This window comes from Vanellus vanellus, assembly GCF_965231255.1.
Source record: "Vanellus vanellus genome assembly, chromosome: 1".
Classification (NCBI taxonomy): domain Eukaryota; kingdom Metazoa; phylum Chordata; class Aves; order Charadriiformes; family Charadriidae; genus Vanellus; species Vanellus vanellus.
Genome location: NC_138905.1, coordinates 88,801,166 through 88,827,749, shown reverse-complemented (window position 1 = coordinate 88,827,749; position 26,584 = coordinate 88,801,166). Strand labels below are relative to the sequence as shown.

The 26,584-nt window shown below is 44.2% G+C and overlaps 1 protein-coding gene across 1 annotated transcript in view; it reads left to right on the top strand.

The window, feature by feature from the left end:
• CASR (calcium sensing receptor) overlaps positions 1 to 26,258 on the top strand; it is a gene marked incomplete at both ends in the record, with an annotated part of 41,823 nt that extends 15,565 nt beyond the window's left edge. Inside the window, 3 exons of the mRNA XM_082498407.1 lie at positions 17,667 to 17,897; positions 21,786 to 21,909; positions 24,808 to 26,258. Coding sequence (XP_082354533.1) covers positions 17,667 to 17,897; positions 21,786 to 21,909; positions 24,808 to 26,258 — 1,806 coding nt within the window. The remainder of the gene's footprint in view (positions 1 to 17,666; positions 17,898 to 21,785; positions 21,910 to 24,807) is intronic.
• Between the last annotated feature and the right edge of the window lie 326 nt (positions 26,259 to 26,584).

The following is a 26,584-nucleotide window of genomic DNA, read 5'->3' as shown; positions in this document are numbered from 1 at the left end:
ACATTTTTACCTCAGTGAGCAGTTAATTTGAACTGGACAGCAGGAAGCCTAGCACAGAATTACTCTACCTTGGTTAAATTGGGTTCAATTCTTCTATAAGAATTTACCATCTATTATTTAAGAAAGCTCTAAGTATGTTTCAGCATGGGGGGCATGTGATTTTTCTGTGTCTCACAAGCTGAAATGTCAAATACTAACAACTTTCTTCTCTGCTTATTTCTAGCTACTTGTTTAAGAAGCAGCTTACTCATTTTCTCCACTCGAGCCAGTGGTCTGCGACAGACCCTGTCCATAAACCCCGTCTTGCTTCCTTTTGTTTTCCCAGCACCTCTGATGCTGGCCGTGGGCACTTCCACCAGGGATGGGACTGGTCAGCCCAAGCTCTCAGGCTGCCGCAGCGGGGGCGGAGATTGCGGGCACAGGCAGAGCTGGTGAGCAGGCAACGCAGCTTCCTGGCAGGAGCTGTGCCACTCACTTCATGTGCAGAGCTGCCTGTGGGCTTCAGAGTCCTCTGTCTGAAAATGGGAAGACTGGCTTTTCCGTGCTCTACAGAAAATTACACGCTTTGATAGGATGTCTGTGCTGCCCTTATTGTGAGCAATGTATATGCCTGCAGCTGTCACGTTTTGAGAACCTACCCTGCTGAAAGGCAGAAGATAATCCAGTCGTACACCTTTGCAAGACACCTGCAAAGAGTGGAGAGTACTCTCTGCACGTGCCATTGTTGTGTCCTGCACGATATTGGTCAAGATCAGAGTAATTACTTCTCTTTTTGCAGAGTTTTGTTCAGGTAACAAAAAGGTGCAGGGCAATCCAGAACAAAATGTCTAAGCAATTTCTGTCGCATTTGGAAATGGCAAAATTTTACACAAAGCACTAAGGATTAAAGTGTGTGACTGCAAATAGTACAACAGAAAGAAACCTCTTAAAGGGTTCCATCACCTCTGATTATCAGATGCCCGTTTTCTTTTGCTGGTGAGCTGTGATTTTTTTTTACAAGACTGTATCGGGTAGGGCTAATTCTATGTGTTGCTCTGGCTCATGGGCTGGCGTCCCCCAAGTACAGGCTCTCCCATAAGCTATAGAATAGCAGTAGGAAGGTATGGCAAGAGGTGGGACATGGGCTCAGGACTCCTGTACTGATGCTGCCTCTTTGTCAAAATTCCCTGCATCTTTGGTCTGTTTCTCCGTAAGAGCTCAAACAGTCTGCTTGTGAAGCCCTTTTTTCTTAGTATCTTCCTTGATAAAGATTTTTCACATCCCTCAAGTTCTTTCATTTTCTTTGTCTCTGCTCATGTGGCTATTCCCATGGTCACTTCTAGTAGCAAGTCCATCTGTCCTTTTTTCTATTCCCCTCTGGGCAAAGATTTATCACCCTTTGGGGCATTTACAGGAGCCTTGCTGGTGTCTCTCTCATTTCAAACACTGGGTGGTCCTGCAAATAAGAGGAAAACCAGCAAGGGATCCTAATCTGTCCTTCAGAGCAAATATTTATTACTTCATATTCTTTCTCTGTGAGAAAAGGAAAAACCTGTCTTTACGTCAGACATAGTTGACTCCGTGTTTCTGCCCATTCATTTGGCTTCTTGATGATTGACAACAAGCAGCTGATGGGCTGTCTCACAATAAAAGCTTTGCGATTAAATGGGGAAAGGGACGCAATAGTGCTCCAGGGTCACTGGGGAAGTAGTGGGGTGCAAAATCCATGGCCCTCACCCGGGGAGGAGGCATGGGGCCAGGCTCCATCATGCACAGCTCAGGACTGTAGATACCTCACCTCATGTCCAGCAAGCAGCAGGAGTGGGGCTGCCCAACATAGGGGACAGGCCCAGGGCCAAGCACAACCCCAACGCAGTCCCACAGGCAATCAACACTGCCAAGGTGGTAATGGGGACAGATTGCAGTCACAGCCCTAGACAAGGAAGGTCCAGTCAGGAGCAGCAGGAGACAGCGCTGGGGGCAATGGGGAAGATAATCTCCCGTGGATTCGAGAAGGCAAAGATGTGCAGTCACAGGGTCATGGAGCACAGCATCCTTAGGTGGACTCCCAGACTATTTGCAGGTTGTGGTTACACTGGATGCTGTGAACTTTGGCAGGTTCATGAATGAAAACTGAGATAGCTCTTCTAGGCACCAAGGCAAAGCATGCTGCATAGGCAGAAAAATGTGCTGTCCTCATGATTAGCAGGTTAAAGACAGGCTTGTGTAAATTATTCTATGCCTAGAAATCTGATTGACCTCAGACTCAGTGAAAAGCCGCCATATGCTGTTCCACAAAATAAAAGGAAATACAAATTGGTTTCACCTAGCAACACCTAAAGTCTTTTATTACACCTGCACACCTACCAGCCAACAGTTCCTTCCTCTGTGCTGGTGATATGCATTATGAAGAGGTAAAAATGGATTGGTGCCTTCTCCAACTTTACATTTAGGTATGTCTGGCTGGCTGGAAATTGATTCTGCAAGGCTTTAAAGAAGTGAATGATGCCTTAGATGACATGTGTCTCTCCGACCTTTGAGCCTAAGGGCTTATCTTATCAAATTTGTGTCTGTTGAACTATATAGGCTTGTCTGAACAATTAAAGTGGTGTATGGAAAACAGCTGCTTTGTGGCATAGAGAAGGAAACAGTATCAGAACAGGTATTAACTGAGGCTGGTGTGAAAATTAGTCATTTGGGAAGAACTGCAATGAAGACAGGGTAAGGTGATGAATATCAGGCAACTGCAAAACCTCACCTAGTCTGCATCACAAATGCACCGGAGATGTATTTATTATGAACAGAAAGCAAGCATTTCACCAGTGAGCCTTTGTTGTGGGAGACCAAATTGAGAGGCTGACAATTTGAGCCACACACAGAAATGTGTGGGTCAATAGAGCAAACACAGCTATTTTGCTGCAAGGGCAATAACAGATGATCACTTATTCATTAGTTTGGAGATAACAACTTGCTGTCAGCTGAGAACATCATTTGTGAGGTCCGCAACTAATCAGACAATAAATGGAGTATTATTTAGATGTCTCTGCAACTAAAAGACGAAATACTTAACTGAACCTTACTAAAGGGGGGGTCAGGCCTGTAACGTCACCAGTAGAAAATGCACCAGAAAACCAACACCCAAACAGGGTTGCTAGAAGAAGGGTGAACAAACTGCACGCAGCAAATACACAACCTCTATGTCGTGAAGTAAGGAGTTGTGGTTATTAATTACTTGGTAGAAAATGGCTGAGATTCTTCTGAATCAGGGTAGTACACACTGCCTGATGAAAAAAAAGTGCAGTAGTCCTGCTCACCCCCCAAACACGTTGAATTTTTCATAAAAGTAATTTTTAATGTAGTCACTTATATGCTGCATTACAACAAAAGCTGTATTTGAAAAGAAGTGTTTCCTAATATTTATGAAGCTTATTTGTACCTTTGTCACTTGGGGAAAAGAAGTCAGTTTTTCAGCCTACATTGGACCTGGGAATTTTAGGGAAGGCTCCATGAGATGCTCATATAACATCTCTGTCTGTAGCAACTTAAGACAATAATTATCACTTGAATTACCAAGACATCAGTATCTTTTACTAAGACACAGTATGTCTTTGTTGCACAAAAGGATGTAAAATTTCACCTAGGACTGACCTTTCCTGATGCTGTTCACAAATGGAGCTGGTGACAAAGGGCACCTTTAGAGCCCCCTAAAGGCACTCAGAAAGTGAGGTGAGGAAACAAATGGACTTATCAAAAATTCAGTTTCACGTTACAATCATTCCTCTGACTTGGCTGATTTCCATTTATCCCAAGGTAGGGTTGAAGCTAACTTCAAAGGCATGGTAATCATAGCACAGTTTGTTTTTCCTTTTCTTTCTGGGTGGTCAGCCATCTTCACAGACGCTTTACTAACCAGCCACATAGTCTTATCCCCAAAGTGAACTTTCATGCGCTATGAAGGACTGGTGTTGCTCCATACAGTCGGTGAAGTTTGGAGAAAGGAGAACAAATTACCTTTTATGGCATATAAAGGACCTTTTTGCCTTGTAGAATTAAAAGACTGATCTCCCCCCTGGAGCATAAGCAATACTTTGCTCAGAAAGGACTTGTGTCTCTAGGAGGAATTACATGAGGGTTATTTAGAAACTGTAGAAATCAAAGCCTTGATATGACATTTCTTTGTTGGCCAAGACTTACATTGATAAAGGAAATGGAAAAAACAGTTTTAAGCTAATAGCCAAGTGGAGCCTGTGCCCAAACAGGGTAACAGTGAATCCACTGGGACATTAGTTGACCGTTGATGGGGCCTATGACTGTGCTTGCCACAGATGCCCATTCTAAATGTCTGAAACGGTTGCATGAGTTCAGTCAATTCAGTATGACTATAGGAAGCTTTAAGACTCTTTCCTAAATGGAAAGTAGTTCTCAAATAGATTGTTTGAACTCAGGTTTGATGAATGACCATTGTTTTGTTAAAAGAAACGATGCCAGGTATGCAGTATCAGCTGGTTCTCATTCTAACAGAGAGAGGCAGCTTACCTAAGCATTGAAGTAATTCATCCTATAGTTCCAAATAGGAAAGAATTTACAGTCAAAAGCTATGACTTCATCCCAGCCTAGAGAAAGGCACAGTTCTTCAAATCAATATCAGCAGTGTTCTGTGCAGGATGCAGTTTCAGACCTTTTTGGGAATTTGAAGAGACTGATCCATGAAGGGCTCTTAGACAAAAGTGACAGCAAATGGGTGCAGAGAGACCCATACACGGATTCGTTCTCTATAGAGCTGGGTAGAGATGGCATTAAACACCTTCCAGAAAAGACATTTCAGTCGGATTTTGATTATGCAAGACATTATATGTGAATTACGATACTTGAAAACACTGAGCTTGTAGGATAACCATTGGCTCTATTATTAGCTTTTCTAATTGGACAATTAATTATGTATTATTTAATATTAAATTTAGACTTAAATTAATAAAAAGAGACCTATCTTAAACTTTTAGATACTTCACCATAACAGTTATTGTGCTGTACGATGAGCTCCCAAGAGCATTAAAATATTGTTTACTCAGTCAGGATTTCTGCCAATGGATCCTTCACCGTTAGTACACACAGCACCCTGGGTCATTGTACCCAATGGATTTCTCCATGTTATACTTGTTCCAAATGAAAAACAAAGCAATTATGATATTAAGTCTAGACTAGGTGGCCATGATGGTTCTTTCATATCATAGCTGTAGGTAAAGACAGCAGCATACAAAGTACAATACAAAATACCATCTAATGGCACTGACAGCTCTCACCGTACCTATACCATTGCCTTTGTCTGTCCAGAGGCCATCTGTCTCCACAAAACCTTAATAGGAACCTAAAAAATGTTCAAATGGAGTCACTTTCCAAATGATCCCACAGTTTGAAATCCTTTGTGTAATAAACTATGTAAATTTATGCCACGTTCGGGAAAGTAATCTTGATGAAGCTAAGGGATGCTTCACATTGGATGTAAAGTCTAGGAATTTCACTTCTGAAGGGCTGTGTTTGCCAGTCAAACTTGGGTTTAGCAAGATTTATTTTCTCCAACGACATGCTGACTAGAAGACCTTTTTTTATTAGTATAATCCATGGCAGGTCACATCTCTTGTCACAGACCGTGTCTTATTTCTAGTTGGGATTTAACTGACCTTTAGTTTCATTGGTCCTTGCTTGGCCTTGCTCTATTACATTTAAAAGTCCAGATGAAGTACTCATAATTTTTCTCCATATGGTATATATGCACATTGATCAAATTATTCTTCAGTCTTATCGTGATAATTTAAACAGAGTGGGGTTTTAGTCATAAGTTATGTTTTCTGCTTTATTTCTGTATCATAGAATCATAGAATCAGTGAGGTTGGAAGGGACCTTTAAGATCATCAAGTCCAACCATTAACCTACCCTGATAAAAACACCACCACTCCTAAACCATGTCCCTAAGCACCTCATCTACCCTTTTCTTAAACACCTCCAGGGATGGTGAATCCACCACCTCTCTGGGCAGCTTATTCCAATGTTTAATAACCCTTTCAGTGAAAAAATGCTTCCTAACATCTAATCTAAACCTGCCCTGACATAACTTGAACCCATTTCCTCTTGTCCTATCACTTGTCACCAGGGAGAAGAGGTCAGCTCCCATCTCTCTAAAACCTCCTTTCAGGTAGTTGTAGAGGGTGATAAGGTCTCCCCTCAGCCTCCTCTTCTCCAGGCTAAACAACCCCAGATCCCTCATCTTGTATCTTGTCCTTCTTTTTGGCGTATATTCAGTATTGCTTTAACAGCCTCAGCACAGCTAGACAGTGAAAAAATCCCCCACATTTACATACACTTATTACTTCCTCATTTATACGCGCACAAGTCACATTAGCCTTCCTTGCCACAGCATGCAATGGAAAGGTCGCATTAAGTTGCCAGTAGTACTTTGCAGGATGCGGTCCCTTTCTGTGCCCGTGGCTTGAATTTCTTATGCCTTGATGCATAAGTCTGAATTTCACTGTATTAAACACAGATGTTTGAGAGCAATCCGGGGGAAATATTTTGTCTTTATTATTATTTACAATTATGTTAATCCATGCATTTTCTGCAAATTTTCCCAACAGCGCTTTTGTACTTGCTGCCAGAGTACTGATGAACAGATTGGATAACAGTGAGTTGTTTACCATGGCTGGAGGAATTCCCCATGAACTGATGATCTGTCTCTGTTAACAGATACCTGTTTTTACAAATCAGTTGGGCAATTCTTGATCCATCAATGGATGCTTTACATTAAATGTAGAGGTCAGATATTTCACTTCTAAAAGGGTGTGTTTGCCAACCGAACTTGGATTTAACAAGATCTCTTATTCCTGAAAGCCTTATTGACTGGCAGCAATCATGTTTCTGTCCTACAATTTTGTATTAATTGATCCTCAACCCAAGCCTCTTGTTTTCCCGTTCTTTTACCTGGGATTGATGTCAGGCTAACCAGCCTTTGGTTACAGAGGACATCCCTCTGCCTTTTACGATACGGTTGTTGCTCGGCAGCTGTTGCAGCCCACAGAGCAAAAATACAAGCCTCTGGAAGAGAGGGGTTAGCTCGGATTCATGCCCTGCACGGACTGACACGAGGGGAAACTTCAGGCACACTGTTGGGACTGCGTTACACGGGCACGTGTACGAGAAAGATGGATTGGGATTGCTGTGGAATAATATTAGACAGCATATTGACTTTGTCATTCAAAGCCAGTGGCATTTTTATGCATATATCATAAACCTACTGTATTAGCGCTCTTTTTATTGCTTGTGGAGCGCTGTGATGAACTGTCTGGTTCTGTCAGCCTTTTAGATCCACTTTAAATTGCTCAGGCTCTTCTCTAATCTCTTTTTAAGGACCTTCTACCTCCATTAATGTCACATTATGGCTCCAAAACAAGTGCCCTTGGGATAAGAATGTCCAGGGTTTTTTTTCTGATAGCAAGGACAATAACATACCATTCATTTAGCTTTCCTGCTCCTCCTTACCTGTCTCTTTAGCTTTCCATCCTCTTTAGCTGTCTCTTACAGCCTTACGTCATGATGATCTGGCATACACGACACCTTTCAATTTTAATATGTTCAAGAAATTTCTTAATATGTTGCCTGGTGATTTTTTCCACTTTGTTCTCCAGGTTTTTCTATGTTCTACCTTGTGTTACTATAATACTTGTATTTTGAAGCCTTGTTTGAATGGTCTGTGTTGGATTAGTGCTTTTAGAGCACGCCATAATAAATATTGCTGTTTGACCTTTACTTGTATAATGAGGATAGCAACACATCATTACCCCTTAATTAACGAGCTTTTATTTTAATGAACACAGCCAAAATTTCTGAACTGATAATGGCTTTATCATGCATGGGGTACAGTCATTCAGTCCTTTCCTCTAGCTTGTTGATGGATTTTCTCCATTCTGCTGGGTGCAGAGAACTCTGTCATCACTGGCCTACGTTTCTACGTCACTGGGGCCGAGACTAGTCAGAAGCGTGCTTGATTTTGTATAGCATTATATTCCACATCTAGGGATTCTCCACAGACATTATTTTTCATTTCACAACCATGATTTTTGTCTAGGAACTGCATTAATGCTCACAGTATTTGTAAGGAGGGGACAGATGCTGTCACTCCAGCCATTTTTGTCCAGAAGAAGTCTACTGCAGTCAGTAGATCAGATGAAGTCTCTTTGGGATGGAACTGAACTGGGACCAAGGCTACTCCAGACACCTTATCTCCTGAAGTTACTTGTAGGAAGGATTTTCAGGTCTAAGGAACTGACAGTACAATATCAGGCATTGGGCCATACAAATATATAGGCATACCGTCATACAGCTGGATCTTAATTTAAAACAGAGAAAGGAGAAAACGTTAGCGGAAAAAGCTCTTTTGTCACTTCTCTTCTCCCTGGAGTTAGTCAAACTCACTAATTGCAGTTAATTGAAACAACACTGTCCAAACAAGCATTTTGACAGACTCAAAATTAAGCGTTTCTTCGTTTTCCCATTTAAAAAGTAACTACAATTAAAATGGAACTGTGACTTGAAGGTCACGCTTTTTACTTTGACTTTAAGAAACATATTTGCACTGAATTTCAGTTCACTGGATTTCATATGATGTTTTCCTATGTAAGTCTTTGGTTTCAAAAAATCCTGTAGTTGAGATATATGCAGAGGATATTCCCACTCTGTTTACTTCCTCATGTATCACGTGGATCCAGTCAAGACCAAGCACATGAAAACTTTCTTGCTATGTTTTTCACTCATGCCACACTTAGCAATATCATTATCCTTTATCATAGCATGCTTAAGCGATGTGGTGTTAGCTATCAGGCTTTGCATTAAGCAATACAAGCTCAGCGCTTGCATTCTATAGAGAAGTGCACTTAGAACAGCAGGTGTGCACACGGCCAGAATGAGCTCTGGAGGACCTTCAGGAAACAAAATATTCTGGTTGCATCCTTACTGTGTCCTGTGACCTCCTAATTGATAATTAAATCAGTCTGGAAAACCAGCCATGCAATGGCAAAATACTGTAAGATCATTTCTTGATTCCTTTAGGAACCTCTGTGACTCAGCAGACAGGTCTTTCTGAAGCATTTTAGACCCAGTTCTGTAATGGCATTCGGGCATCTGCAAACACCAGTAAATACCGAATGGGATTTTCTAAAGTATCTCAGTTAGACCTGACTTGTGCAGCCTCTGTTGTGCAATACACTATGCTTGTGGTTTTGAGTTCTTTCTGGACATCCTTGTAAATATAGTACTGTAGTAAATCTGACTCTAAATCAGATTAGTCCCGTTTTATATCAAGTCCCATTTTGAAATGCATGCCTTTGACATTTTTGGTTTAAGTAAGTGACTTGCTCCTACTGTTGTAGCAGCTATTAATTTGTTACTTCTGTCACCTTTCACTGTCAAGAAAGCGTCAAAGCTGCTGCAATTTTGAATCAGTAAAGCAGTGTCCCTTGGTTGCTGGCTAGAAAACTACGTAAGCTAACCTATCTAGCCCAGTTACAGGCAGTCCCAGCACTCCTTGTCGTAGGAGACTCTAGGCTTCATCGGTTCCCAAGCAGACTGAGCGCTCACCAAAGGAAGCACCAAGCACCTTCCACTTAGCAGCAAGTGAGGTATTCCCAACACAGTCCATCTGAATTCTTCCCTCTCCCAATTTCTGCAAGTTTCTGTCGGAGGCCCTGCTTCTCTCTCACAAAGAAAAAGCAAAATGTATGCATGGGTGTCCACGTCAGCACCGCTGCTGCCCCTCCTTGAGCAGAGGGCACTGGTCAATAAGAGGGGGAGAGAGCCATATCTCCACTGCCTGAGGATGTCATCATATTCATGATGGAAGCAGAACGAAACCAAACCAATGATCAGTTAAAATATGCCAATCAGCACATCTTGTCATGGTAGCCTGATGTCCTGTACTTCTCTAGAGACCTGAATAAAGTCAGTTGGCTTTGCAGGGGTCTCTGTAAGAATATGTCAACTCTCCACACAAATCACTGTGTGTGTCATAAACAGATAAATAATCCTGCACTTTCATTTCTTTTCAAATGGAAGTCAGACCAGCTGTCTAAGAGCTATCATCACCACCTCTGGACCTCTCTAATCTTACTTTAATCTAATTCTTCTTTTCTGATCAAGTGACTAGAACTAACTGCATTTTCCAGGGGAAACTGTATTATTGTTGTCCATATTGGCATCATATTTTCAGTGTAATTTTCTTTCTTACTTTCATACTCTAATATTTTGTTGGCTCTTTCAACTGCATAGTGCACCGTGGTTTTACTGAGCTGCCTACAATAATGAACTGGGCTTTGTCTTGAGTGTTTAGTTAATTTCGTTTCCAATAAATATTATGAATAGCATAATTATTAGTCACAACAGATGGCACATTGTACTTGTCATACACATTTAGCCTTCAGTTGTGCTCTCCATTGACCTGCCTAGCTTTACAAGGATGTCAACCAGTTCTTACCAAAGCATAACAACTTTGAACATTCTCGAGTTATTCTCAGCCTTTGTACAGCTATTCTTGAGTCTTGAACTGAACTCTTTCTTTCACCCTGTTTTTCAAGTCACCGGCAGATCTAGCATTTCACCAGAGCTGGGATGTTGACCCCATCCTGCCAGAATTCCTTTGCAGTATTGAAAATGAATCTCTGGCTGACTATCAGTGTTCTCTCTCTTCAACTCTTTGACATCAGCCCTTCTTCCAGAGTTTATCTCCCTTCGTTGATCTGCACTGTTACCAAGCTGACAGTTTCAATCCTGGAGGACAGTACAGTCCTTGTACAGTAGGTGATGAGTGGTCTTCATTACTTTGGCATGAAGTGCCCAGTATCCCAACCACAGAGCAGGCACTTCTTGTGCATGGGGCTGGACACGTGTAACGAAAAGACATCCCATTTTGTTGTGAGGCATTTACAGTGAGAATCCCAGCTCTGTTCCTGGGTCCTTTTCAACTCCTCCACCTGGGTTACGGTGGATAAACAGTATTAGCAGTCACTTCTTCAGAGCAGAAAACCAATAGAAACCAGCCAGCTTAGGTGGAATGTTGCAAGTGGTGCACGGTAATGAATCATATCTTCCGCTGGCTGAAGAGCTCTGTTATCTTCTGAATGGCCTTCAGTAAAAGGCGAGATTAACGGTGTTGGCATATCCTGGCATCTTGGTTTTAAAAAAAACATCAGCACTACATCTTGTCCCCGTCAGTGCACAATGAGCAGCAGGGGAGGAGAAGAGATTATAGGAGGGGAAGGACAGTTCAGCTCCTGAAGGCAAGAAGAAAGCTTTGGGCATAAGAGCTGGGTGCATTTCATCTTCCCCCATCTCAAGCTTCTGGAAACAGGTATTACTGACCCAGGGGGCTATGGTCAGTGCCTCCCTGCCTGCTAGGTCCTCTGTGTCAGAACTGATGGATACTGTGATGACAGCACTGCCTTTGGGAAAGCCTACAAGTTGCCCTTACATAAAAAACAGGCAGAACAAGATAATCCAAAGTAGAGAATGCAGCAGGAATTAAACATTGGTATAGACAGTAAAAATCAGAGCTTTGCTAGCAAGTGAATTATAAAAATATTTTCTCCAGGTGCTTGACAAGGAAGCCAAAACAAGAGGGGAGAATGGAGCCTCAGCAATTCAGAATGAAAGGGAGCACTTGCTATCTTCAGTACAGTTGCCAGCTTTTCATCTTCACATTGAGCCATGAAGCGTAATTGTTCGCTGCTCTCAGGTTGGGCACCTTACCAAAGCAAAGGGAAAAAACAGTTGATACCCATCAGTCCAGAACTGTTTTACAGGCCTGGATATAGTTAGGTCGACACAAATTAAAACTCAGTGTGGGAAAATGTATGTTAACTGTCAAGACAGGATTCCTTGCAGCTGCATGTTAGGAGTGAGAACCACTTGTCTTTTGTGGGGACAGACACTTGTAATGTGCCCAGGCTCAGCCCCTTGCAGGACCATTTGACCTGGTGAGGAAACATGTTAGAAAGAAACTGCAAAATGAAGCCTAGCAAGGAAACCATTTAAGGACCTGTCACAGTTGAGAGAGAGTAAAGGACAACCCATAGGAGATACGGATACCAATGTTTATTTAAGACTTAAGAAGACAAGAGCTCTTACCCTGCCTAGTATCTCACTGACTTTCCCCACTTTTGTTTAGTCCTGCTGCTATTAAAATGTACAGGCAGTACACACTGCTTGCAGCAAGCAAGTAGCAGGCTTGTGTTCCAGACTAGAAAAGTTCCGTTTTGGACATTAATGAACGCACACAATTATCTGGCAGTGTTTACAATTTAAGTGGGGTTTTTTGCCTGCCACTGGCTCTACTAGTGACACAAAGTAAGTGTCTACTGCAGATCAAGAAAAGGTGGAGAAAAGGTAAGGAAGATGGCAAGGCAAAACAAAGGTATTAAGTGGTGTTTATTAAAAGTCAGACAGCATCCTTCAAACAGCTGAATTATGTCCAGTGAGTAAAACTGGAAGGATCTAATCTCTGGCAGGGTAAATGTAAAGATAAAATAAGGCAGGCCAGAACCCAGAATGAGGAACAGTCTGTAAATGGAGAAAAACCTCGTAAATCCTTTTTTAAACACTTCATCAGTAGAAGTGTCTGTTCAGCCATAGATTATCACTTCAAAAGGCCATAGCAGAAGAAAAATGTGCTCTTTATGGACAAACTTGAGAAGGTTCTTGAGTTTGTTTATTTATGGGGGACTTGTAGAGGATCTGTCTGATATTGAAGTGACTGTAGAAGAAGCTATGGGACACAAGAGCAAAATGAACCTTCATACTTTGGTGCTAGTGAATGATGTCCATCCAAGAGCTCTGACAGAACTCACAGATGAAGTAGCTGAGGTGCTGGCTGCAGTTACCAACCCCTCACTTAGAACAGTCTTGGGCCCTGAGGCCTAGAAAGTTGACAGATGTGACATCAAGTTTCTAAAAGGGTTCTAGAGGAGATCCAAGGAACTAACAAAACCTGACTGAGGACAGTATCAGAAACTGTAGTAAAAAAAAAAAAAAAAACAAAAAAAAAACACACCAGAAAACAAAACAAAACAAACGAACAAACAAAAACCACAAGGAAAAAAAAGGAAGGAAAAATAGAATATACTGAGGAGGAGACACCATGACTTTTGTAAAGAGAGGCCCTACCTCACAAACCCTCTGAAGTTCTTTAAAGGCATTGGGATGTACGTGGATAAGGGAGCTCCTCTTCATGGAGTATGTTCAGGCTGCTAAAAAGCTTGTGGTAGTCTGTCACCAAATTCAGTCCTCACATGGGTGAACAGTGGGTTGAAAGACAGTCAACAGAGGATAAAAATAAATGGTCAGTTCAGACTAATCACAAATGAAATCTTCAAGCTTGAACAGGTCCTTAGGTGGAGTCCTGAGCTCTGGCTGAGTAGTAGTAAAAGAGGCAAATGCACTGTTAGGAACAGTCACACTGCAAAAAGGGACAAAGAGGTAAACAGAGTGCCCTGAAGTGCCCTGGGCGTACTTCATTAACCCGTGGTGCAACCCTTGGTGCTTCTTGCTTCAATGTCATGTGCTAGTGTCAGAATTGATGAAGGGGACTGGGAAAGTTTGGGGAAGGTCAATGGAACAGCTTCTTTACAAGAAGCAGCAAAGTCAGATAGGGCTCATCAGCCTGGGGAAGAGGTGGCTGAAGAGAGATCTGACAAAGATTTTTAAAATCCTGAAACATATGGAAAAGGTGACTAGCAAATAACAGTTCTTTGCCTCTTCCAACATAAGCACAAAGGGCATCAAAAGAGGTTAGTAGCTCCTCTGTCCCAACAGGCAAGAAAAAGTGCTTTTCTCATAAAAGGTAGATCTCCTTGCTCTAGGAGGCTGTGTATGTGAAAAGTCTGCACAGGTGCAGAACACAAATGCACAACGTCACGGAAGAAAAATCCACTGCAGGTTATCAAGTACAAAGACCTTTGGCCCAGGAAGTCACTGAGCTGCAAAATGTGTGAGAGTATTCTGGGAAAGTATCACGTCCCCTTCTACTCTTGTGTAGGTATTTTCTCCTGGCCACAGTCAGAAACAGGTCCTGGGGAGATGGGCTGCTGATCTGACCTAGTACAACTCTATGTTATGGTTTTATGATCTTTCCTCAAGAGTGGAAACAGCATTACCCAGAATATCTAGCCTGGATAAAGCATGGGATGCTATGTGGCTGGGAATGGCCTTACCAGGAATAATGGGAGAGTGAAGTCCTTTCTGATAATAGGTGTTTTAATTAAAAGACATTGTAATTCAATGTGGAGCCTGTGACGGGGTGGGGTGGAAAAACTACAGAAAGAAATATCTGAAGAGAGCAGCTTGCACAATGCTCTCCCCCGCAGGCTTCCACCAGCTGCTGACAGTATTCAAGCCACGAGGTCAACACTTCTTTCGTAAACTCTTGGTTCCAGGATACAATACACGCACCCCTGACACGTGCTGTGCCCTCGCTGAAGCAGGGTCTTTTAAGTCTTTGTGGACTGAGTCCTGGGTATTTATGTTTCTATCTTTAGTTACAAAACACAGTGACACATTTTTAACTGTAAAGCCTTTAGCTAATCATTGATAGACTGGTGCTTATAAAAGAGTGCTGTAGTTATTCAGAGTCTACAACTTCCTCTTTTAAAGTTTGGTGCTTATATATTCCTTGGCTGTTTAAACCATATTTTCATCCTGTAGAGAGCACAACTTGTATGATACACAGATATCCTGGGATTTTCTTACCATCTAAAACAGGAACATGTCCTACAGTTACCATTTCACAAGCTGCCCCTCAGAAATTTAGACTTGAAGGCAAACTTTGGTGTTTGCTGGAAAGAGAAAATGGGGTTTGCTACCCCTCTTGTTCCCGTTGCCCCTCCATTTGAGATTTTAAATAGGGCACATATCTTTCCAGCATGAACTGATACACCGGGGCTTTCCTGCTCTGCAGCTATGGCTGCATAGCTGAAGCTGCTATTCTGTGCCTGGGGAAAGACAACATTAAGTGCAGATCAGTGCTTTTACATGAATATTTACCCACCAGATAGAGATATCAGCTCATACATGAAATGCTTTATAACCTGAATCCTCAGGTGTAGTGTGCATGTGACCAAGGGAAACATGCTGCTAAACTAATCCTACAAAAACCCACCAGTAGCCAGCGGTATGTATTACTTTCTAAGAAGGCTAATGTCAGGAGCTAAAGCAAAGGAATAGACTAACTGAGATGAATGTTATGAAATTAAACCCCCCCAAAAAATGCATCCTGGGAATCCAGAAATTTCTCCACCATTCACCTAGCTGACCATAAGACCAGCCAGCCTCCTGCTGCTGCAGCTGGCCAAGAGAGGCAGGGCTTGAACTGAAGGATCCTCAATATGGCTTTTGCAAGATTGTCTCCTCATGTGCATAGTAACTGTAATCAAAAGAAGTGCAAGGTCTACAGCTCCTGTCTATAGAGATAACAGTCAACCCAGCAGTGATACCCAGTCAGGATAACCTTAGTGTTATTCAGCGGAGTGCTGCAGTACTGCACGAGAGCGCGATACTGAGTTTGAGTGAGGAGAAACATGACATTCCACTCAGCAATTCGACATTCAACTCAAATCTGATCTGGACATCAAAGCTACAGGTGTCACCCTGTGGTAGGTGCTAGAGTCTGCAGAGGAACGAGGTTCCCTGCTTGGGACCACTGCTGGTGGACAAAGTTCCTGCTAACATATCCAGGATTGCGATCCCACTGCAGATGAGGCCAGAGTGAGTTGACGCAGTACAGACACTACTCTGGATCTGCAGATCTTGTGTCACCCGTTTTGACCTCAGAGCTGCCTCTGCCCTTTTCTCGCTTTGCTCCCTGCTGGAGCTGGCCAAGTAGCATCTTCCTGTGTGCCCCTCAGGGACGAGAGGAAGGAGAGGGGAGCAGTCTCCTCTTTTCTTCCCCACAGCAGGTAATGCCCCAGCTCTCCACAGCAAAGTGCCAGAGCAGAGCACCTTCCTTTGCCGTGTCCATCAGAAGGTGAGGTTTTCTAGGGACAACTGCTAGCTCGTCAGTGAGATCATCGCAGCTGCACACCTTGTGGAGAAGCTGGTCTGCAGAGGAGGGCCAGCAGGGATGAGAAAGACAGAAAAAAATCCTGCTTCCGCCATCTCACCCATTATTCAAAGACTGAATACTGTGGCAATATTTTGATGTACTTCCATCAGCATCACACAAAGCTGACAAGGTATCGCCAGCCATGTCCTGCGTAGTAGTACTATGATTCTTCCAGACTCTTTCAGGCTGGCATTGGTATAGGCAGTGAGAGGAGGGTATCTCTGTAGCTCTGGGGATTTTAGCTTGAGATAGGAGGATCCCAAAAGGAAACAGAGAAAAATGAGACAATTTAGCAAAACTGACAGGAATTAATGAAATGATTCTGTTCCCCTGTACCTATGTTTCCAGGTGAAAAGACTTCATCAAAACAATATTGTCTGTTCTATGTCTATGGGGTGAGGAGGGCTCTGCCTGCCCAGACAAATTGATTTCATGTTGCTTCTTGTTACATTTTGCCATCCAGGATGTATGTTTGGGCACCCGCAGGTGAGAGAGAGAGAACTGGGAGTACAAGCTGTGTCACAGGCACTAGAACCACAGCAGCAACAACAGTGGTCTAGGGACAGCTGACAACCAGGTGCCCTCAGAGTCACCTCAGCTTTCTGTAGATGAGCTCCACAGAGAAACTAAAAACATCCATTAAATGAGGGAGAAAAAAAAATCTGCTAAGTGCATAAACCAGCAACTAACTTTTGAAGAAAAATACGATGTGGATGAATTGTATCACAGTTGCCAGTATCGTCTTTCCTTCATGATGCAGTTTCTTTTGTCTACCTGTCAGGCTATCTCGATCATGAATTTTGCAACTGCAGTTGTCCCTGAGATTAATTGCTCTTGTCGGCAGCACATGACAGTTTAAGGCATGAGGTGAAAATTACAGGAGTTAACACATGGGGACAGGCAGAATGTGATTACTTGAAACTATGCAACCAGGACACAGGAGCCAAAAAAAAAAAAGTGGTATGAATTCTCCAGCCCTGCCATGTGGTAAACGAGCTTGATTTGTTGTTTTTCACTGAAGTGCATTGGGCTTGGGGTTTTTCAATCAAAAGTCAATTTTGAATTGTTTCTCAACCATTACCGTTTCTGAGTGATTGGTCATTCAGAGATGAGTGATGCCATCTGAGAGCATTTATGCAGAGTGGTTGCAAGAGCAGGGTAAGAGGGATGTGTGGGGGACCAAAACACTTCAGTGGCTGCTGCCAGTTCTCTGCCCCTGAAGGAGAGCTGCGGGCTTGCAGAGGTGGCTGGAAGGGACTAAAAAGGAATGCAAAAAGGCTGATGGGGTAGAAACCGGTAAGCAAAGTGTTACAGATGGGTGCTGTCCACCCTGAGGGCAATGATACCATGTGCTGCCCACAAGGTTTGTATAGGTTCTGCATGTGCATGCAATGTCTGTGAAAGAAAGCCTGCTACTGCTGTGATTAAGTGATTTTTAAAAGATTAAAGACTGTTGTAAAGTGATTATTTCCAGTTTTGTCCCCATGGCAGATGTATGCTGCGGTAGGGCTCTGACATGCAGGCATTCATGGTCTTTCTCTCTCTCTCACTCTAGGTTCTCAAGCACCTGCGCCACTTAAATTTCACCAATAACATGGGAGAGCAAGTGGATTTTGATGAGTTTGGGGACCTGGTAGGGAATTACTCAATAATCAATTGGCATCTCTCTCCGGAGGATGGCTCAGTCGTTTTTGAGGAGGTTGGGCACTACAACGTTTATGCCAAGAAAGGGGAGAGGCTCTTTATCAATGAAAACAAGATCCTGTGGAGTGGATTCTCTAAGGAAGTAAGTGCTTAAATCCTCACAGCAACATTTCCCAAGTTTCCACAAGCTGAAATTTGAACTAACCCTGCACACTCCTGTATTATGGCTCCATGCCTCATTAAAAGACCCATTCATCTTACTGTATACGTGGCCTTTGCCCTAGTCTTTCACACCTTCATTATATGCTTCTGGAAATATCGAGCTTCTCCCCTCCTACACATTTCATGAGCCTCGGTATTAGTGCTTTAAATAATGCTTTTTTCTTGCCCAAGTAGTTAGCTTGGAACTTTGTAATGCCATTTCCACAAGGATGAGAAATTCATTGCCCAAGTCTGATTGTTGACTAAGTCAAGATTTTCTGAGTGCAGTACTTTCAGTGCTGAAAACAGCCATCTCTTCCACTCCCAGTATCTCTGTATCAAGAAGTTCTTCCTGCTCCTAGTTAAATTTGCTGCTGTTTCTGCTGGCTTTGCTCTCCATGTCCCAGAGCCTTCCACACACCCTTGGCCTTGCAAACCAAACAGAACAAGCCCTGTCAATCTTCCCAGGTTAACTTGGACATGGTGCCCAAATAGTGGGAGATGCCAGTACCTGCTACCTTTTTTTCATCTACCAGAAGGTGCCTGTGCAGTCTCAAAAGTACGTGATGTAGCCATTGACTTTAGTCAGGCCTAAGTCCTTCTCCAGTTTCTTGCAGGTGTTAGATCTTTTCAGCATAATTGTACTGCCACTAGCAGCCAGGGCTGTGTCTCCCCCGTGTGACAGGGATGCGGTGCAGAGATCTCCGGACAAGAGCCAGGTGAGCCCACTCCAGCCTAGACAGAAACCTCAGCTCCCAGAGGGGATACTGAGGGGGCGTCTGGCTTGTGGCTTGGGAGGTAACACAAGGAGCATTAGCTTAGAAATGTCGTTGCCAGGCCCTGCTGCGATGTTTAGACGTGTTAAATCAGCACCTGATTAATGAACAAGGCAATTCACTTCCAGGTGATTATTCACGTTGGCTGACAAGATCAGGTAACTGCTTCTGCAGTAGCTACACTTGCCTAATACACTGACACCCTGAGTTAAACCTTACCATTACTCCAGATACCCCAGATTCACTTATGGCTTAAATCCAGAACTCTCTGAAGGAGGTGTGAGTCAGGCAGAGCACGCTGCAGCAGAAATACTGAGCTCGAGCTTTTCTAAGCCCAGCTGGAGACTCTGAGCCCAAACTGCAAGTGGAATTAAAAATCCCTGATATTCTAAGCCCTTCTCCTGATCATTGCAAATGCTACTGACACCTCTTCCAACAAGCAGGATTTATTATTTTTTTAACTTAAGCTGAGTAATTGTGTTCTTTTGGTCTAAATTCCTTCAACGGTGCAAGATTCACCTTCATTCTCTAGCCTAAACTGTTAAAAATGTGACTGACACTCATGACTGAGTGTCATGGCAGGGCATGTAAATTGTGTGTCAGTGAAGGAAGGGGTTTGTAATCTCTCTGTCTCTTGCTGCTTTTTTCCAGTTTATAGAGTTTGAATTTCTTACAGAGAAAAGGCTCTGCTCAAAGATGTAGCGAGTTCTTCACTCATTGAAGCCTTCTATGCCTCCATCATCCTCAAAAAAGATTAAATGTAGTTAATTTTAACACAGGAACTTCAGCATTGGCCAGACTTGCAAAAGAACAAGTTAAAAAGTAGGTAAGATAGATAGATTTGTTTTGGCAGAACTTGATGAAATTCCCCACAGAAAACTTAAGAAGGCAGCCAAAGCAATCTCTAAAGTACTAGCAATTCATCTTCGAGAAATGTAGAGGATAGGTGATGACTCAAAGGACTAGAGGAGGATAATCGTAATGCCTATTTTTAAAAGCAGATGTAGGAGAGGCAAGGGAATTACACACAATTGAGCTGAGCTTCAGTAATCTAAAAGACTTGATAAAATTATTAAACAGTTCATAAACACTTAGAGGATAATAAACTGATAAGAAAAAGCCAACATGGATTTGTCAAGAGGAAATCATGCCAAACCAATTTAATTTTCCTCCTTGGAAACTCAATCAGTTCAGTAGGTAATGGGGAAGCAGTGCATGACTTCAGCAGTTGGGCCTTTGATTCAGCCCTGTTCAAAATCATCAGTGACAGCCAAGGGAAAGACCGTCTAGACTGATGAAGTCCTCTTGGTGGATGCACAACCTGCTGAAAGACTGTCCCAAGGAATAGGTACTAACAGCACACTGTATTAATAGCAATAGGTATTAACAGCAAAGAATGCTTCAAATGGGGAGCTGCAGGGATTTGCCCTGTATCTGTCCAATTAATTATGCAATCCTGATTAACAGTTTAGAAACAGTGTTTCCAAACTACGCTGCAACTAGACTTCAGAGTGACAGGCAATGGTGACTGCTCTCAGCTGCAGATGAATAGCGGAGTTACAAAATGAGCATCTCCACTTGGAGTTGCCACTACCAAGGGCTTGCTCACCCTGTGGCTGAGGTCAGTGCCTGCACACAGGCAATTTCCAAACCATACCCTGGACTCACTGCCTAAGTGCATCCACAAAGGAGCTTCCTGGACATCAGCAGGTTAGCAGCAGCTGGGCAAACTAGCAGCAAACTTCCAAAGAGGTAATTGGAGGCTTCCAGCCAGAGCAGCCCTTAAGTATGTGCAGATCATGGTACTTTGCCAGCAGTGGAAATTGTGGGTTTAACTCCCCTGAGACTGAGAAAGCCATGTTCTGTGTCAGCTCTCTTTCCCCAATTTAGTTGGGAAAAGGTAAGCTCAACCTCAGGTTGTGCTTCTGTGTAAAAAAAAAAGCCCAGGCTTCCACTTTTCATGCTGAACTCCTTGTTGTCGGTGTGAGTTAGGCATGCGGTGAGCATGTCCGTGCGAGCACTTACTGCCAGGATATGACTATGCCCAGCATAAATGCTCAGCCAATCTTTTGCAGCAGCAGAAGTCTGGAAGCCTTTGGATCTGCATATAGCTGCTGATTTGCATCTTTAGATGCTCAGTGTTCTAAAAACAGGGACTTTCTTTCATATGAAAACTCCTCTTGTTTAGTTAATTTACCTTTTTTGTTTCTGGGTTGGAGAAGGTCTTCAGGAGAACAGGAAGAACTAGGTTTCAATAAACTATTCTAATTCCCATAAATCATTAGCAGTCAATATGCAATATATGGGGCAGGGGATCAGCAGTCAGACCCCATCATCTCCAAGGCTGACTCAAATTCCTGCCACTAGAATCATAGAAGCATAGAATGCTAGGTTGGAAGAGACCTCAAGGATCATCTGGTTCAACCTTTCTTGGCAAAAGCACAGTCTAGACGAGATGGCCCAGCACCCTGTCCAGCTGAATCTTAAAAGTGTCCAATGTTGGGCAATCCACCACTTCACTAGGAGATTATTCCAATAGCTGATTGTTCTCAATGTGAAAATTTTTCCTCTTGTGTCCAATCGGAATCTCCACAGGAGTAACTTGTACACATTACCCCTTGTCTTTTCCCTGTGACTCCTTGTAAAAAGGGAGTCCCCATCTTCTTTGTAGCCATCCTTTAAATACTGGAACAAGAGAGATTAATTGTATTTTCTTTTAATCATCTAATAACCATTTTCTGCTATGTGTATCATGGGTCACATACCAGTTTGCAGTGCCCACAACACAGTAGGGTTTACAAACATCTGCTGATCTTCCCAACATCCCTTGATGTGTTCTTTCAAACAAATTATCACTGCAGTGGGTTGGGGAACAACTATTGTGCAAAATGTGTCTGTTCTGTGGAACAAAGAGGTGAGCCTCTGAGGCTCTCCATCCAGCGCGCTAATCAAGCAATAACACCCTTGGCGTATGCCTGAGGTCGTGCTGTAGGAAGGCTGTATGTATGTGGGACATTGCCACCATTAACCCTTCTCGGGCTCTTTTCTTGCAGGTGCCTTTCTCTAACTGCAGCAGGGACTGCCTCCCGGGTACCAGGAAGGGCATTATTGAGGGAGAGCCCACCTGCTGCTTCGAGTGTGTGGACTGCCCCGACGGGGAGTACAGTGATGAAACAGGTAATACCCACAGAGCTGCTTTTGGGGTTCGCAGTCGGCTGTGTGAGCCCTCTGGGCATCACCTGCAGTTGTGCTGAAGTCGCTTCCCTGCAGTGCTGACCCGGAGGCTGCCTTGCCGGCGGGCTTCACAGAAAGTTTGGAGGGGCTTCTGAAAAGCTTACAGGAGTTGAGTTCGGTGGTCCTCAGGTGGTGTCTTCTGCTAAACCTGCTTGTCCCTTCTGCTCTGAGCTAGGAAAATTAAGGCAGAGAACTTGAAAAAGGACTTGCATATAGGAAGCCTCTCAGGCAGCCACAAGCAAACTCCATTGCAGTGTAGCTGTAGCTTTTGTTCCTCCAAAACCTGAAGGAAGGAGACACTCCCTACCCTAATCCTAAATTCTGTAGCTGTCTGTCTTACTCCATCTTTTCCTCATGTTGTCAGGGTATTATCTCATGCTTTACGAAGAAATAAAGTCCATTCCATCCCTGATTTCACAAGCAGAGAGGAGTATCTCCCTTTATGGGGTCACCAACCACAGCTTATGTTGAGCACTGGCACTGCAAGGGACCAGAATCTCTGGGTCCTATCCAACACCCATGGACATCTTTTTTGTTGATTTCAGTGGGAGCATGGATCAGGCCACTCAGGTTCCGCAGTGGAGGGAAAAGGTAACCTCAGTTTTAGAACTGGTTGAACAATTCTCAATTTCCAACACCATTAGTGTTGGGCATCCCCAGGGTAATGAATGCAAGGAAATCCTTTCAGAACAGCAGTTCCCTCCACACTGCAGAGCGCTCGGGATCTCCTCACACCCTCTCCAGCAGCACTGGTCCCAGTGCACGCTGCAGACCGTGGCTGAGATGCAAATGTCAGTAAGCTGCTTGCAAAACTGAACAAGTGTTCTCCTTTGGGAGAATCTAATTTGTGTCCTATCAGACAGGAATGATAATTTTTTAGCATGAACATATAGTACTACATGCTTGGATGCTTAGGAGTAGCATCTTCAAATTAAATAGAAGCAATTCTGGTCATGTGTAATAGGGATCTTTTGGCATTTTTCACATTATTTTGGGAGCTAGCACCGGTGAGCTGGTGAAATTTGTGGGGCTGAGGGGGCAACTGCCTTCTGACTCCACAGTTTCCTGCTGCTATTTCAGCTGACAGTAATGCTCTTTATTTCCTATGCTTGCCAGTTTTATAGGCATAGAGAGTACTTTTACAACCAGTCTCATCCAGCTGAGACAGCGATGCTACAGAATGAGACAATCTGTTGTGTCCTCTCCTGGCTCTTTGCTCCTACCCTTTGTCTGGGAGCAGCGCTGGTACTCATGCAACCAGAGTGAGTTGGATCAGGTCTCTGGTCTTCCTGAAAACAAACTCTTGGCAGGTTGAATTTCCAGCTAGAAGGAGAGGCTGCACGACCTGTAGCGCTAACACAAAGGAGGGGGCAGGAATGAGGAGCCATGGGGGAGGAGGGAGATCTGGTTTACTCCCTTCAGTGGCAGCAGGGTCTCTAAGTCAGCTCAAGACAACAGTGAAAGCGTGTCTTTAGGATGCAGTGCTCAATAGCTGCCCCTGTCTCTGGCAGAAGTGGTTTAGTTCCTTGCTACGTGAAGTTGGCTCTGCCTCGCCTGCAGTTTGCAATAGGCTTCCAGGTAAAAGGCACAAGAAAAATAAAATTAATCAGGTGAATGGACGTAAACGAAATGACATGTGGTGATGGGAGCTTCTGACAGCTTTTGCATTGAGTGCAAGTTTTTCACATGAACAGCTTAGGTGAGGCAACCAGTCATTAGGAAAGGAGTATCATATTGGGTCACGGATGCTCCCTCCAACAACCCCTCCAGAATGAGAGAGCTTGAAATCCTCTGCCCTTGTTAGTGGGCACTTCTGTCTTTCTCTTTAGCATCAAGCTGTGCTCTGGGAGCTATGCTTTGAGTCTCTGTCCATGCTCAGATGCAAAGCTCAGAGGGAGGCTGCTACTAAAGGAGGTTTCTGAATGTTTGTTCCCAGAACCCACTGCAGCCCATTGCTGCCCCCCTGGGATCCCAAAGGCTGAGGTAGGTTGTGACTTCCAACTCACTGCCATCAAGAGAGTCATGACCCTCCCCACTTGGCGCACAAGACCCATTTGGGTTGAAGAAGAGGAGCAGAAGCAGCAGGTCCTTGCCTTTTGATCCTGGCAGCCATTGGAGACATACATCGCCATCCCAGTAGGCACAATTAGTTTCATGTAGAGGAAAGAGATGGAGGCATCAATTTTTCCTTTGCAAGTATCAGTGGGATGACTTGCTGGGTGTGGGGATAGTGATATCGTTAAGACACATCTTCCCCTGATGTTCCAACATGAAATGAGAGTGTGATGGGAGTCAAGGGCATTGCCTGCCTTCAGGGAAGAGCAATTTAAACACTTGTAAGACTCGCCTCCGTGGAATATGAAATAGGCTCTCAAAGCACTTAAGGAGGCAAGCACGTTTTTAATTTTCCCTGTAATAGAAGCAGGCAGGATGTTTCAAATGATGGTAGAAGCGTGAGTGGTAGGAAGACAGACAGTAAATGATAAAAATGAAGGAACAGGAAAGAGAGAGGAACAGAGCCTGTGTAACAGCCAATAGCAATCAAAGTTTTCAAAGTTTTGCCAATAAATGGATTCCAAAAATACGAGTGCAGGGGCAGGACATTTTTTAAGCTGGAACTCAGCATGCTTTGAGTTTTGCTATATAGCCCATGGGAAGCTGGTTGTTTCAGTGTAAAACACTCTGAGACACCAACATATGATTCTAGGAACGCGCAGACACCTGAAGGGAACACCCCATGTATAGAAGATGAAGGCCGGTGCGTAGCTGCCATATATGTCATCCCACATTTCAGCCTCTCATTCTGACAAACCTTCCCTCTCCTTGTCACTTCCTTTTCAGATGCAAGTGCCTGTGACAAATGCCCTGAGGATTACTGGTCCAATGAGAACCACACGTCCTGCATCCCCAAGCAGATAGAGTTTCTGTCCTGGACCGAGCCCTTTGGGATCGCTCTGACTCTCTTTGCTGTGCTGGGAATTTTCTTGACTTCTTTTGTCCTGGGAGTCTTCACCAAGTTTCGCAACACACCTATCGTCAAGGCCACAAACCGGGAGCTGTCCTACCTCCTCCTCTTCTCCTTGCTCTGTTGCTTCTCCAGCTCGTTGTTCTTCATTGGCGAGCCCCAGAACTGGACTTGCCGTCTGCGGCAGCCAGCTTTTGGCATCAGCTTTGTCCTCTGCATCTCCTGCATCCTGGTGAAAACCAACCGTGTCCTGCTCGTCTTCGAGGCAAAGATCCCCACAAGCCTCCACCGAAAGTGGTGGGGCCTCAACCTCCAGTTCCTCCTGGTCTTCTTGTGTACGTTCGTGCAGATTGTCATCTGTGTGATTTGGCTTTACACAGCCCCACCATCCAGTTACCGAAACCATGAACTGGAGGATGAGATTATCTTCATCACCTGCCATGAAGGCTCCCTGATGGCCCTTGGATTCCTCATTGGCTACACCTGCCTCCTGGCAGCCATCTGCTTCTTCTTTGCCTTCAAGTCTCGAAAGCTGCCTGAGAACTTTAACGAGGCCAAGTTCATCACCTTCAGCATGCTGATCTTCTTCATCGTCTGGATCTCCTTCATCCCTGCTTATGCTAGCACATACGGTAAGTTCGTCTCTGCCGTGGAGGTGATTGCGATACTGGCTGCCAGCTTTGGGCTCCTGGCCTGCATCTTCTTCAACAAAGTCTACATCATCCTCTTCAAGCCCTCCCGCAACACAATCGAGGAGGTGCGCTGCAGCACTGCTGCCCATGCTTTCAAGGTGGCCGCCCGGGCCACGCTGAGACGGAGCAACGTGTCACGAAAGCGCTCCAACAGCCTGGGGGGCTCCACCGGCTCCACCCCTTCGTCCTCCATCAGTAGCAAGAGCAATCATGAAGACCCTTTTCCTCTACCGGCCTCCGCAGAGCGGCAGCGCCAGCAGCAGCGTGGGTGCAAGCAAAAAGTCAGCTTTGGGAGTGGCACGGTCACTCTGTCGCTGAGCTTTGAGGAGCCGCAGAAGAACGCTATGGCCAACAGGAACGCCAAGCGCAGGAACTCCCTGGAAGCCCAGAACAGCGATGACAGCCTGATGCGGCACCGGGCCCTGCTTCCCCTGCAGAACAGTGAGCCCCTCAGCATTGAGCCCAGCTTCCAGGCAGCGTCCAGCCCGGAGACCAGTTCACAGGAGTCAGTGGTGGGAGACACCAAAGAAGAGATACCAAGCCCTGAGGCAGAGCCTTCCCTGCCATCGGCTAACTCCCGAAATTTTATAGGCACTGGAGGTGGCTCTGTCACAGAGAACACGGTACATTCCTAACAAAAGAAGATCATGGAAAGCACACCAGCCCCCCAAGAGGAACTTGCTCACCTCTTACTTCTGAATGGGAAAGACAACAAAGACACACCCCTGTGACACAGCCCCACCACACCTTACTGTTAGCATTGGCAGGGTAACACACGTGCCTCCAGAGGAAGGACTGTGTCTGGGGAGCCTTGGACTGAATTTGCGTTAGCTTTATTGAAACCAGGACATCTCAGAATGACAAGTGAAGATCGCCTCTGGTGGGGCTTAAGCAGAAGTCTGCATGCCACCTTGCCTCTATAAGCTTTTCCTGACAGACTGCAATTCAGCTGACTATGGGA